General features: G+C 35.9%; 1 protein-coding gene across 2 annotated transcripts; it reads left to right on the forward strand.

Moving 5' to 3' along the window:
* Positions 1-6,246: 6,246 nt before the first annotated feature.
* LOC107590340 (choline-phosphate cytidylyltransferase B-like) lies at positions 6,247-14,349 on the forward strand. 2 transcript variants are annotated; one of them, XM_016279045.1, is made up of 8 exons: positions 6,247-6,447; positions 8,434-8,533; positions 11,474-11,590; positions 11,702-11,853; positions 11,933-12,011; positions 12,091-12,233; positions 13,297-13,485; positions 13,615-14,349. In XM_016279045.1, exons 1-8 carry the CDS (start codon positions 6,409-6,411, stop codon positions 13,825-13,827), a joined length of 1,032 nt encoding a protein of 343 aa, XP_016134531.1. In that variant the 5' UTR covers positions 6,247-6,408; the 3' UTR covers positions 13,828-14,349. The 2 variants fall into 2 exon arrangements, with proteins under 2 accessions (XP_016134531.1, XP_016134532.1); XM_016279046.1 differs by having other exon boundaries at positions 12,118-12,233.
* Positions 14,350-14,859: the final 510 nt, after the last annotated feature.

The following is a 14,859-nucleotide window of genomic DNA, read 5'->3' on the forward strand; positions in this document are numbered from 1 at the left end:
TTACAAATTACAGACATGGCCGATTTGCATGGGATTAAGATCACAGACAACCTCCGCAATTATTACAAATGACTGGAGGTCACCAGGTAATACTAATCCCGTGCGAATAGGGCTTTAGACGATGACATTTGCATTCACACAATGGATTGCAGGTAGGGCCTAAATATCTAATGCAGCGATATTTTTGTTTTCTTTTTTATAAAGCATCCGTTATGGTGTGAGAAACGGCTGCAAACAACGCGAGTTAACTCTTCGAAAGATTCAAACTGAACCGCAAACAATTTCAAACCTCTTTGCAAACCCATTTGACCGATTAGATCAATATGATTAATTCGCGAGTTGCTAGTTCTGACTCTGAAACAGCAGACAGAAAATTATTGGTCAAGTATTATCAGGGGAAATGATTCTCAGATCGGTGTAATCTCCACTATCAGACAAGGATTTATTAGAAATATTTTACAGGGGCTCGTGCGTCAACAAAAAGGGTATGATTAAAATACTGATATTCTGGTCTATAACTCCTCCCCGAACATCCCTCTGCCCTGTATCTTGGTCTCTCATTGGCTGTAGGTCATCACCGATGTAGTTTTCAATCAGAAATCATTGCACAGTGTGATTGTGAATCGCAGACAGCTCGAGATATTTAGCATGCCAAATATTTTGCGGGCGTTGGTGATTCCCTCAGATCGCGTCTTTGATAATTCACACTGCGTAATTGTCACTCGTGTGAACGAGCACTGATTTGCCTCCGATTTCGGGCATTTGTCGGTGATTTCGCAAAACCTGTCGGCGAGTGAAAAATCGGGCTAAAATCGTGCAGTGTGAACTCGGCATAATTGTCAGTGAACTAGGGCTCTGTGTAGTAAATGCCGCTCCATCTGAAAGCAGGTGATGGAGATTTACTACTAATCACGGAACAGGCTTTACTGACGAGATGCGCATGACAATCTCATGCGATTAATTGCACAGCCCTACTCCATATTTTGATATTCTTTTTTAAAAACGTTTTGGATATGTAGATTTAAACGTTGTTGTTCGTTCACAAGCTGCGCGGGCAATAGAGAGCTGCGCCATCTCTGACGCACGATTATAGACATAAACCCTATTTGCACGGGATTAGTATTATCTGGGGACCTTGTGTGATTTTGAAATTGTGTCATTTACATTTCACCAGGTTAAAATAATATCTCAAGCTTTTTGCTTGATTTATTTGTAACACATTAACCTCAAAACCTTTTCAGCTTTCTCTTTCTGCAAATTGTATGGTGTTAGCGATATGATGACAGCACCCAAAATACTATCAAACACTCCAACGCAGCTCCATTCTTCGCGAAAGATAGATAAAAAAAAGAGCGCACAGCAAACAAAAACCTCGAAAAATTATATGCGACCCACCAAATGCTGGCCGAATCACAGAGATGCCGATTCGCACAGGACTAATATTATCACAGGACCTCGGTGTTCAGTGAAATATGGTAGGTCATTTGTGGGGGAATTTTTACATTACAAATTACAGACATGGCCGATTTGCATGGGATTAAGATCACAGACAACCTCCGCAATTATTACAAATGACTGGAGGTCACCAGGTAATACTAATCCCGTGCGAATAGGGCTTTAGACGATGACATTTGCATTCACACAATGGATTGCAGGTAGGGCCTAAATATCTAATGCAGCGATATTTTTGTTTTCTTTTTTATAAAGCATCCGTTATGGTGTGAGAAACGGCTGCAAACAACGCGAGTTAACTCTTCGAAAGATTCAAACTGAACCGCAAACAATTTCAAACCTCTTTGCAAACCCATTTGACCGATTAGATCAATATGATTAATTCGCGAGTTGCTAGTTCTGACTCTGAAACAGCAGACAGAAAATTATTGGTCAAGTATTATCAGGGGAAATGATTCTCAGATCGGTGTAATCTCCACTATCAGACAAGGATTTATTAGAAATATTTTACAGGGGCTCGTGCGTCAACAAAAAGGGTATGTCGACGCCCCTATTTCAATTGTATTTCAACTTGGGGTGTGCGATATATATCGTCTGCGATAATATCGTAATTGTTGTTTTAACGATGTGCGATTTGACATTATCGAGTATTTTGCAAAAACCATTCAAAACATCCCTACAGAGCGCACGCATACATTACGTGAAGTCTAGACTAGTGCGTGTGCGCATTTAGTGTGTTTTCTTTCACTGCATGATTCAGTCTATTAAAATGCATTTAGAATGATCACAAATTCAAGACATGGCAGAAAATTTATATATTTATACCACTTCATGTAGTTATTCAATTTCACACGAAGAGTGCCTTTTTTCTCCAAAAATTACCATGATTACAAATGTGACATTGAATTCAATAAATAATAAGTTAATTAAGAGACTTACCTTTTAGACACCATATTGCTTGTTTTTGCTCTATTTCGCCAACAAAGATCATTCCGAATACAGTCACAGCGCTGTTTTGTGTCTCTGAGCAACATGATGGTGTTTCGTTCCTGAATGAATCAACCGTTTAAATGATTCGGTTCAATCGCAATGACTCACTTATTAACAGTGATTTGCTGCTACCAGCTGGCGGTTTTTATTTCACATTTCGGCCTTTTCTTTCTTTTTTCACGTTTTTATCACATTTAAATCATTTCAAATATCAGTATTCAACGTTTTATGTTTAATATATCAAAACATTATTTATGCATTTGTAATTGCAGGTTAAATGCATTCATGTCTTGCATTAAGCAAAATACATGTGTGTAAATACATCTAAATGCCACTTCTGTGTTGATTTAATTTGCTTGGTAACAGCCCAAATATCTTATTATTCTAATTCCCTGATTAAATGTAAGAATTTGACTCAAAAGATAATGGACACTTTTAGAAAAAATGGCTTTATAAAGGTAAAAATGCCCATAAAATGCAAAAATCAAGTTTAAACATATTGGAAAAGATTAATTTCTATCAGTATGAACTGACCACCACACAGCATATGCAGAATATTAAAAACTTTAGGAGTCAGCTGTCTTCGGCAGTCCTTAAGGAACCAGCACAATAACACACTCAGCAAAATATCGTCTAATTATCGTTATCGATAAAATCCCATAAAATATCCAGATATATTTTTTTTGTCAATGTCGCACACCCCTAATTTCAACATGTTTTGCGTACAGCTAGTGAGTGAGGAGAGCCGTCGAAAGCGGTGCAGGAACACTGTGATCTGGCTGCCATGCCTACCAACCCACTTAAAATAACTTGAAAATTTGTAATTTTTTCTGCGTGTCACGAACGCCACGACTGACACTCGAAGTCGGCGCAACTTACAACCTCCTGCCAGAGGTGAGTGTGATATTTCTAAATGAAACAGTTCAAGTGTTTGACATTGAGCAACTTACATTTTAGATACAATGTCGACAGTTGCTTCATCACTTTTTGCTGCGCCGCCGAAAATAGTTGAATGAATCGGTTTCGTGACTGATTCAATGATTCACTTTTCGCCACCTATTGACGGAACGATGTAACCTGTGGAAAGAGCACTGTAATTCAATTATGAATAAAAAAATAACTTAATAGCCTACGTATGTTTATGCGTAAGAATAAAAAAGGATTTTTCATTTGAGTAAGCTATGCTTTTAAAACTTGTATTTAGCCTGCAATATTCCTAAAATGTGTCTTGAACTAACTTTCTCATTAAGGAAGAATGCTACCATGCTAATTAACATTTAGATTAATTAGAAAATATATGAGCATGCATTTTCCTTGCAGTGTATTATTTTGCATGTCTAAATGAAACATTAATTAGTTTGTTTTTAAATGTCTGAGACCAGAATGAAATGAATGTCATTTAAGCAGATTACGGCAAACAATACTCAGGAGAATCTCAGTATTCAAGAATATCCTTAACCTTGATTCAGCACACTTATGTCCCATTGCAATTGCCTCAAAAATTAGATTTCTTCTTCATCTTTTTTTACATACTCTCTCAACGCCTTGTGAGAGTCTCTTCTCTTTGTAAATGATCTTCCTGTTTATTCTCCATTTGATTATGAAACAGGATTGATAACCTTTCTGAGCTGGAGCACAGCTGCTTCACAAGCCGTCAGAGGAGAATCTATTAACTACGGCCACACTGATGGAAATGCTATTCTCTGTACTGTTGCACTCAGAGTCTCCAGGGATATAGCAGTCAAAAGTACATACCCCGAGTCTAAGAGGAAAGAGAGACATGGTCTTCATGCTGATGAGGAGAGGAGCTCACATGAAACACATAAGAGGATATCAAATCTCTCGCCAGCTCTCCTGGACCACACTGTTCCTCTCTGAGGGTGGGGGTTGCTCTTCAAAGCACTTCTGTTCTGTCTTGTGACTGAAATAATTGCCTGTGCTGTATGAGTACTGAATGAAAGCAACAGGAGATATGGTTCAGGGAAATGGCAGTCAAAGGAAAGTTTTTTTTGTGTGTGTGTGTGTGTGTGTGTGTGTGTGTGTGTGTGTGTCATTCTCTTCATCTCTCTGCTTGTTATGAAACATTATCATCTAATATAAGATCATTTAAATCAAAATTATTCATTTTGTTAACTTTGTTAGCCAATGGGCTGACAGCAGAGAGTAAATGGATGGAAGCTGTATGGGAAAATATTAACAAATATCACATATGCTTCTAACATGCTTCTAAATTTATTATATCTAATTTACAACGCTTATTTGATTCGGTAGCATCTTGTAATTTTGTTAAATAACCACTTGGTGCCATGTTCAAACGCACTAAAATTGAAACAATGGCGCCACCAAGTGTATAACAACTGAAATGTTCTCAAAATATTTTCGAAACCCAAAATAGATCCCAGTGCAAAAACAAAACAAAAAACCCCCAAACATTATAATATATAATGAACATAAATGTAATGTAATATAATATAAGCAGCAGAGAACTGTAGTAATATTTATCAGATGACGTAATTGATGTTCAATTAATGAATGTTAATTATATTATTATAAATGTATTTATATTTTTTTCTATTTTAAAGTAATATATTAATTGGAAATTGTTTGTAATGTATTATAAATTAAATTAAATGTGTAGCTAAAAATATGAACCGTTTTCAGCATTCCTCCCTTCCTCCTTTTCAACACTCCTCCCTAAAAATGCAAAACTATATATAAATTAAAAATGTTGATGACATTTGTCTTTTTTGAAAATAAATAAATAATAATAATAATTGCGAATCAGCATATAAAATTGTGATCTTCGCTAAACTGATCAAATTCAAGTAGTAAATAGTGAATGTTTTCAAAACTTCACTAAACTTATAAATATTAATTATATTATCATATATGTATTTAGATTATTTTAAATATTAAGTAATATATTAATTGGATATTGTTTGTAATGTGTTATAACTATATCAAATTAAATGTATGTATACATATATATATATATAAATATAAACTTGCATATAAAAATATGAACAAATATATATATCATTCATATTAGCTAAGGTACTTGCTTTGTATAGCTTAAAATGGTTTAACCTATGGTTAAAACTGGTTTGAAACTTAATTTCTAGCAGTTCAGTATAGCAAACAAAATCATTCCAATACATATCAAAAATATCACATGAAATAAAAACCTCTTTTTTAATGTGTAACCTGGTTGTTTTTATTTGGCATGAGAAGGAATATAACATTTTACCTAATAAATTTGTGAACATATCAAGTGGGATTTAAACCCTACTAAACATCCTTGATGTGAATGAACGTTACTATCCACTATTTGCAGAGGCATAGTGAGTCTCAATACAAAACCATAGTAAAGTTTAAAAAGATCTTCTTGTTTAAAGAAACTGCCTTAGAGTTTATGCTTCATTGTCATATCTAAATGTTTAGGTTGATAAATAAGTATCACTTCAATTTTATGTTACTGTCCAAATTTAAAAACGGTATTGTTGTCTTTTTCAGCAAGCCTTTGTGATGCACCACAATGATGAAGGAAGATGAAGAACAATCAGAGATGCTCAGCAGCGGGGTTCACAGTGATGGTGCTATAGCCTGCTCAGCCAATCACACTCTGGTATGTAAATGAGAAAGGAGAGCATGTTTGCTGATTGGTCCTCCCCAGACGTGCCAGTGCCCTCATCAACAGGCTCTCTTCCTTGTTGTTGTTGTGCGATCGTTGAGGTCCTGTGTGTGTGTGGGCATAGGGAGGAGCCGGATTCACCGTGAGGGGAGCTGAGGAGGGGCGGGTCCTGCCAGGAGAGGATGAGAGAGGCGCGTGGGCGGGAACTAGACCCTAGCTGGAGTAGAGCATCCCTGACCGCGGCTCGGCTAACGGCTAGAAAAGCGTCTCCAGGCTGATGCTGAGTCAGGTACAGGTGGAGGCACATCCTGTTTGGGTTGGACCCTCCAGAAATCATGGAGGAGCTGGAACATACCTGTCCACTGCCACGAACGGTGAGATATATGTTTTGTTGTCGTCGAGGGCATCTGTGAAACGCTGAGGAGAGGTTGGATCACTTTCTCTTTGTTTTCAGTCTGTGTTTATCGGTTTTTGTCTTTTGTGCTGCTGGCCGAGTGAAAAAGTGAGTGTTAAAGTGAGCTGTTTTGCACTGACTATCTGGGTGTTTGTTCTAATGCCATGATATAATGCTGCTTTTAATCCTCTGAGTCTGCCAGATGTTGTTTTTAATTGCGAGAGTCAGCGCTGTGGTGGGATGGTGCTGAGCTAATGTTACAGTCACAGACACCATCCAGATTGCATTTATCAGCAGGTTGCCCTTCTATGATGTTGCTCCTCCTTCTCACCTTGTACAGAATTCTGGGAAAGGTCTCCAGCATCCTTCAAAACACTGTCTCCGTTGCTATGGGAATGAATCATGCATTGCTCCATGGAGATTTTTCCTCCAATGAGTAATCAGATATCACACCTACATGGCATTGGATATGTAAATGCATATGTACCAGCTGAGTCTGTTTCCTGTTGAACAGCAGGAATACGCTCTAACTGGGCATTTCCTGAACAGACAGATGGTCACTATTGTCTCAAAGGTCCCAAAGGTCACGGGAATGTTAACACAGAAATTATATCTGTAACATTTCTGTAATGTGTTTGCCCAGAATTCATTTAAACACATCTGGTGCCTCTGCCCACGTTTACTAAAATAGATCGGGGCTACAGTAGTTGTCACACTAGGAAGATGCTACAAGGATGATTTAAGTAACTAAGGTTTTAAAGGGACAGTTCTCCCAAAAAATGAAAATTCTGTCATCGTTTACTCGCGTTCCAAACCTTTATGAGTTTCTTTCTTCTGTTCAACACAAAAGAAGATATTTTGAGGAATGTTGGTAATCAGACAGTTGCTGGTAGCCATTGACTTCCATAGTATGGAGAAAAAATATATACTATGGAAGTCAATGGCTACCAGCAACTGGTGGTTGCCAACATTATTCAAAAATATATTTTTTTGTGTGTTAAGGAAGATTATGTTCATACAGGTATATGTAAATGACACAATAAAAGCATGTTTTTGTCTGTCTGATATTGTTACCTTTTCCATTTTTGTTGTTTCATGAATTAATTTTCTCTTTAAATTAAGCAAAAACTCATATATAATATAATATCCATTTGAAGTGGACAAAAAAAGCAAAAACCCTTTAAATAAGAATAAAGTTTAGCTGTTGGCCACAATAAAATTCAATGGTTTGATATTGTTGTATGTTTGCTATTTTTGTACCTTTTCTATTTTTGATGTTTTATGAATTTAGTATATATTATATATGCACATGTATCGGCTGTTGTATTATAATATATACAGACTTGAAGTGAACAATGTTTTTAACTAGATAATATTTCCTATTTTAAATATTCTTTCTATATAGTAAATTCTTTGATAACAAACCCCATTCTCCCCCATTTAGGATATGAGTGGATCTATTTTTGCACTTGTAAACTTTTCATTATAAACTCCCTGAAATATGCACAAACTAAAATATCCCTGCTACTCTACAATCAATTGAAATGCTAATTCAGAAGCATGTGTTGTCACAGTGTCCGCAGGCCTATTGTTCTCTGTTGTGCTATAAGCCACGAGGAGGTTTGAATACATTGAAATATCCGTGTTATGTACGTCTGTATCTATCTCCCCCTCTGTGCTGCTGTGGACGAATGATTTGTCTTAAGTCAGTGACATTAGAGAACCCTCTACTGGACAAATCAATATCCGCTGTAAAGAGGCTGTTACACAGATTGTCTTGAAATCAATACGTCTGATAATAACCTCTATTCTTACAAAAAGGAAAACATTTTTGAGAAGGGTAAATAGGATGTCATGTCAGCAGGATCTAGGCTTGTTTAAACTGTATTTTATTTGGAAAGCTGCAATGTCTATTTATTTCTCATAATTTTTCTCAAATCAATATATTCTTAAATCTTCTCTGCAGACTCTTATAGAACCAGCCATATTTACCCCGGAGACAAGCTGTGAGTGTCGGGCTCCACATGAGAAGCTGTCTGTAGAGCAAGCTCGACGTGGAACGCCTGGTTAGTCTGTATTTTCTGTATTTCTGTATTTTCTCTGTTCAGTTATAATGAATGGAACACCAAGTTAAAATATTCCCTTTGTAATAAGGTCATTCCTGTTAGGCTATAACCTAAAAAATGTAATATGCTTGTTTCATAAACTACCAGACACTAAGAAATATGCACCTTAAGCTCTTAAACTTAACTTCTTTTTTTTTTTTAAAGCTTGTAACTTCATTCATTATATCTTGATTACTTATGTAATCACAATAAAATAAACAGGATCGAACCTTACCGGATACACACATACACCCAACCATTCAAAATTTTCGGAGTCAGTAAGACATAAAAAAAAAAAAAACAGAAATTAATACATTTTGTTATATAAGTATAATCATATTTAAACATATTTGCCCAATATGTTAAGACAAAATTGTACGGTATAATTATTGACACAATCCATAGCAAGACTTTTAAGTCCAAGATCTGTAGTAGTTGATTTACTAAAGAGTAACAAAAACACATGATAAAACAACTGTGTAAGTGTACGTGTGTAAAAAAAAAAAAGAACACATCTGAAAGTTATTTTCTGGTGAAAAGCAAGTTCATTTTTGTCATTTGGACCCATTTCACAAATCCCCATCAAACACTGATGAATTAAGCTACTTAAACTGATCCCATATCAGTGTCAGAGAAAACTGCAGTGCTTGTAGAATAGTCCACCACTGGGACCAGACCCAGCAAGACTAGATTAAGGGTCTGCTGGTTAGTCCGTCCCATAGCGCAAGGTCACATTAATTTTTTGATACGCATGGAGGATTTTATTCGGTAAATGTGTTTCAATCGTAGGTTATGCACTTTTTTTCTTATTGGATAAAAAGTTTATCCTATACAATTGTGCGCATACATTTTTTAAATTAGATATACAGTATATTCCAATATTCCAAAAAGGTCATAAAAATAGGTGGATGGAAACATAGCTAGTGTCATTCCTCACATACCAGAGTTCTGCTGGCCAATGATTACTGAGCTCTGCTATAGTGGAGAATAGACAAAAGGAGAAAGGTTGAATGTTTTTTTATGTCTTTCAAGGACATAAAAAAGGACAATTTTAAGTTTTTGAATTTAAAAAAGTGAACAGTAAAAAAGTAATGGTGTTGCCCACTCTATTCACATCTTTTACTCTGCCTTGGCCAGAATTTTGACTAAAATTTTTAATATTCTTGAAAGAAGCCTCTTATAGAGTTCTGCGCGGGACTGTTTTTTTAGTCCCGCTCCCGCAAGGTTATATATCGCTCCCGCTACATATTCACTCTTTGTTTACCCACTGTCCACTTAGAATAATTTTCTTCCCGACCCGACCGTTCCCGCTAAATTTAGATCTCGTTTCCAGAATCTCACATTTAAATTTTCGCTACTGAAAGAAAGAGAGATAGGCTAACAAATAAAAGTGTAGTCTGCACAAAATTGTGTTATTTAATTCGTCTTATCAAGAGTCTTGAATTTATTGACTTTGACTTGAATTTATATGAATTATCTTAAGACACAAAATTTGTTTAATATTTTATGCAACATAGTAAGAAAAAAAAGTATCAGAGAAAATAAAAATGTTTTACAAAAATTTTAGTATTTTTATTCATCTTGTCAGGATACAATTCGTTTAACATTTACAACACAATAGGAAGTGTCGCAGAGAGAAAAAAAAAGTAGGTTGTACAAAAATAGCCTATTAGCTATTTTTATTCGTTTTGTCAAAATAATAAAGTCATTTGACATTTGTCTGTCATCACAGTAGGAAAAGTGTCGCAGAGAAAATTAAATAAATACGACATCTGTCATTTAAAATTATAGGCTAAGCAAAACATAAACAAAACCGAGTTGAACGTCCTTCAAGGTCAGCGCATCCACACTTTGATCCATCCTTATTCTGCTCTGTCACTCATCGACAACCTGCCTGTTCTGTCTGAGGGCCGTATATTTGCCACTGGTACAGCCTGCTCTGAGCATCGTAATGCACATGCAGTGCACAGACCCCGCAAATAAAACGTGTGACGCAGAAAGCATGTGTGCAGCGCGTGCATAACAGTCCGAGTGCAGGCTGTACCGGTGGTCAAGAATAAAGCACAGATATGCTGTTCTGAATGGATGTCGGGAACGGGATATTGTTGGACCGCCTGCTCCCATTCAAATTACACCAGAGTTACCGACCACTACCGCGTTTTATTCTGGAATTTAATCACGCGGCACAAAAAATCTGGTCGGCAACCGCGGGAATGCAAACCTCTAGTCTCTTATGCTCACCGAGGCTAAATACAGTAAAAGTAATATTGAGAAATTTTATTACAATTTAAAATAACTGTTTTCTATTTTAATATATTTTAAAATGTAATTTATTCCTGTGAAGATAAAGCTGTACTTTCAGCATCATTACTTTAGTTTTCAGTGTTACATGATCCTAGTCTTCAAGAAATATTTCTTATTATTATTAATGCTGAAAAACAGTTGTGCTACTTAATATTTTTGTGAAACCTGTGATATTTTTTCAGACTTTTTTGATGAAGGATCAAAAGAACATTTATTTGAAATAGAAATCTTTTGTAACGTTATAAATTATTTTACTGTCGCTTTCGATCAGTTTCATGTATCTTTGCTTAAAAATGTAAATTATTGCTGGTGCCAGTAGCCTCGTGAGTAGCACGCCGACATATAGAACCATTGTGCTTTGGGCATCCCGAGTCCCGGCTCGTGGACCCTTCCCAATCCCTTCCCCCCTCTCTCTCTCCCACTTCGCTTCCTGTCTAAATACTGTCCTGTCACAATAAAGGCAGAAATAACAAAAATAAATACATTTAAAAAAATAAACAACGGTATAAAGTGAACAACTTTTTTGTGTGTGTTTTCAGAAAGCTTCATTAGATCTGTAAATGATTTCTAAAAGTGTCATGAATTTTCCTTTCTCAGTGGACCGGCCGGTGCGAATCTATGCAGATGGCATCTTCGATCTTTTTCATTCTGGTCACGCTCGTGCCCTGATGCAGGCTAAGAATCTCTTCCCTAACGCCTACCTTATTGTTGGAGGTATAGACATGTTTCATTTACTGATCCAGGCTTATCAATATTCTGTAGAAGATGTTGAATTATGAACTCTGTGGTCCTAAACTGATGAATTATCTATGTGTGTGTGTTAAGTATGTAGTGATGAACTCACTCACAAGTACAAGGGCTTCACCGTAATGACAGAAGACGAGCGGTACGAGGCATTGAGACACTGCCGCTACGTTGATGAGGTTTTGCGCGATGCGCCCTGGACTCTGACCCAAGAGTTTTTAGAAAAACACAAGGTCAGTTATTTGGTCACATCATAGCACAATACCGTACCCATAATTCCCTGCGGTTAACCCTCTGGTTCATGTTCTCTAGATTGACTTTGTGGCGCATGACGACATCCCATACTCCTCTGCTGGATCTGAGGACGTGTACCAGCATATTAAGGAGGCAGGTAAGGAAAAGTGGCCTTCGCTTAAGAGCATGTGTGTGTTTGTGTTTCAGACCAGATCTAACATGTGTGAGTGTCTCAGGTATGTTTGTGCCCACTAAAAGGACAGAAGGGATCTCAACGTCTGACCTGATCACACGGATAGTGAGAGACTATGACGTGTACGCTAGACGCAACTTGCAAAGGGGCTACACCGCTAAAGAACTGAACGTCAGTTATATTAATGTAAGTAAATGAACTTAATGAAGGATCCTCAAATGCAAACTGTGTATTTTGCTGACTAGTAGTTCTGTTACCAGACAAATGGATATTTTCTGACAGGATCTGGTGTCTGGGGCTGGATCTGAGATTTCTGATGTGGAGGCATGATCTAACATAAATGTACTTAAATGTTGAATTCAATTTCATTTTCTTTCTATAAATAAAATTAATTGTTCACCTAAAGGGTTATTATCACTTTAACTAAAACTAGAGCCATTAAAAATGTATTACTTGAAGTAAAATAAACATTAACTGAAATAACATAAAATAAAATAAAAACGTATTTTTAACTTATTTTAGCTATTTGTCAGCACATTTCTCATTTTACATTTAAATTACTAAAATAGCTAAAAATTAAAATGTGATAAATATAGACATATTTTAAAAAAACTAATAAAAATAAACACACAAAAAACATTAAGACCAAAATCAATAATATTCAAAATATTAACAAAAATGATAAGAAAATAAATGATACTAAAATAACACTCGCCTCTGAAACAAATTGATAAAACATATCTTCCTTAACTATTATTCAGAAAAAAAATTATATATATTTAATTTTATATATATATATATATATATATATATATATATATATATATATATATATATATATATATATATATATATATATATATAAAATTTATAATAAATATTTTATGTATTTTTGTTTTTGCAAATATCATCAATTATTAACTTTTTTGGGTCACATCACATGACATTTTACAACCTGAACTAAAAAAAATATATATATTAATTTAGGAATAAAACATGCTCATCATAGAAGTGATGTATTTAAGTCACTGTATGTACAAACTTAACTTAATTTCAAATGTAGTTTTGAAAAAAAAATAGATTAAAAAAATGTGTTGCATAATGTAAATAAAATCATTAAAAATTTTTCTTCATTAAAACAATCCTGATTTACTTTGAAGAATGTCATACATAAAGTAAAATATGTTTTGTACAACATTTAACACTGACATTAAAAAAAATGCTTGCTGAACTAACTCTTTTTGGACAGGAAAAGAAGTACCGTCTGCAGAATCAGGTGGACAGGATGAAAGAGAAGGTGCGGACGGTAGAGGAGAAGTCCAAGCACTTTGTGTATAGAGTGGAGGAGAAGAGCCATGATCTTATCCAGAAGTGGGAGGAGAAATCACGAGAGTTCATTGGGAACTTCCTGGAGCTCTTTGGCCCAGATGGGACATGGGTAATATATACCTATATATATATATATATATATATGTACCTATATAATGATACAAAAGAAAAACGCGAAACAAAAGAAAAGATGTAGTCGTTTGTTTGTTTTTGAATATGATTTTTTTCATTTTTCCAGAAGCAAATGCTTCAGGAACGTAGTGGACGTATGATCCAGGCGTTCTCTCCACGCTGCTCACCCAGCAACAGCCCACCGAGGGACTATTCCCCATCACGCTCTCCATCACCTCCATCCCGCTGGGCCATGCCCAGAACCTCACCGCCCACGTCCCCGAAGGGCGCCTCGGCCTCCATCAGCAGCATGAGCGAGGGTGACGAGGACGAGAAGTGAGGAATAAACCATCACACACACACACACACAATAGACTGCACTTTACCCACAAACACACACGCATTAAGAACGATGACAGGTCAGCTACCCTCATGGGAAAATGTAAAGTACTGTACACAGCACAGGGTTGTTAAAGTCCTGTTTAGTTATGCTGGTATTACAACAAATATTTGAAAGCCATTGCAGCCCTGAACAGATCCTGAGAGAAGATTTAAATTCAAATTGAGGGGGGATTCACTGAATGAACTGCAGCCACTATTAGTGTCTTTTCTTTGCACATACTATTTGTTGTTTTAGCACCCAAATTGTTAAAAAATATGAACATCAACAGGAATGAGCATATCAGTATTATAACGGTTATTGGCCGTTATATTTAATTGTTCTTGCTTGTTCAGTTGTTTGGTTTCCCGTATTTTTAAAATCGTCCAACATTCACTTAAAATTCATCTTTAAACCCACTGATAATTGAATAACACTGTTTTTACCAAATCATATAATTACCAAATTAAAATAATTATCCATTTTTCATACCGTACATTATAATGTTGTGATGCTTTTTAATAATAATTTAAATTTTAATATCTGCCATTTATCGGTTATCAGCCATAACAAGTTAAATTATTATCAGGTTATTTTAATATTGGTGTATTCCCACAAATTAGGTTAATAACACAAAAGTGGCCAAAAAAATGTGGTGGGTTGGTGAAATAGACACTTTCACTGAAATATTGTGAACAAAAGTGGTCCAACTTGGTAGTGAATTTCCCCTAAAGGTTTAAGAGGAAATGGACTGATTCTGACGTCCATTGCTCAGGTCTGAATGGAACATTGGGACTGTCCTATTGTAATATACTGTATGTGCATCAATCCCTGTTTATTGTTCTCAAAAAATGATGTCTGATCCACCTCATGAATGTGTATCAGCGCACACATGAGGAGGCCGCTAACATTCACTGAGCTGTCTGTGCATGAATGTGTTTAGTTCTAATTAATAGTCATTAACGTGTGTTACTGCAGCCTTAACCTCAAAAT

This window comes from Sinocyclocheilus grahami, unplaced genomic scaffold (assembly GCF_001515645.1).
Source record: "Sinocyclocheilus grahami isolate Dianchi unplaced genomic scaffold, SAMN03320097.WGS_v1.1 scaffold126.1, whole genome shotgun sequence".
Classification (NCBI taxonomy): Eukaryota; Metazoa; Chordata; class Actinopteri; order Cypriniformes; family Cyprinidae; genus Sinocyclocheilus; species Sinocyclocheilus grahami.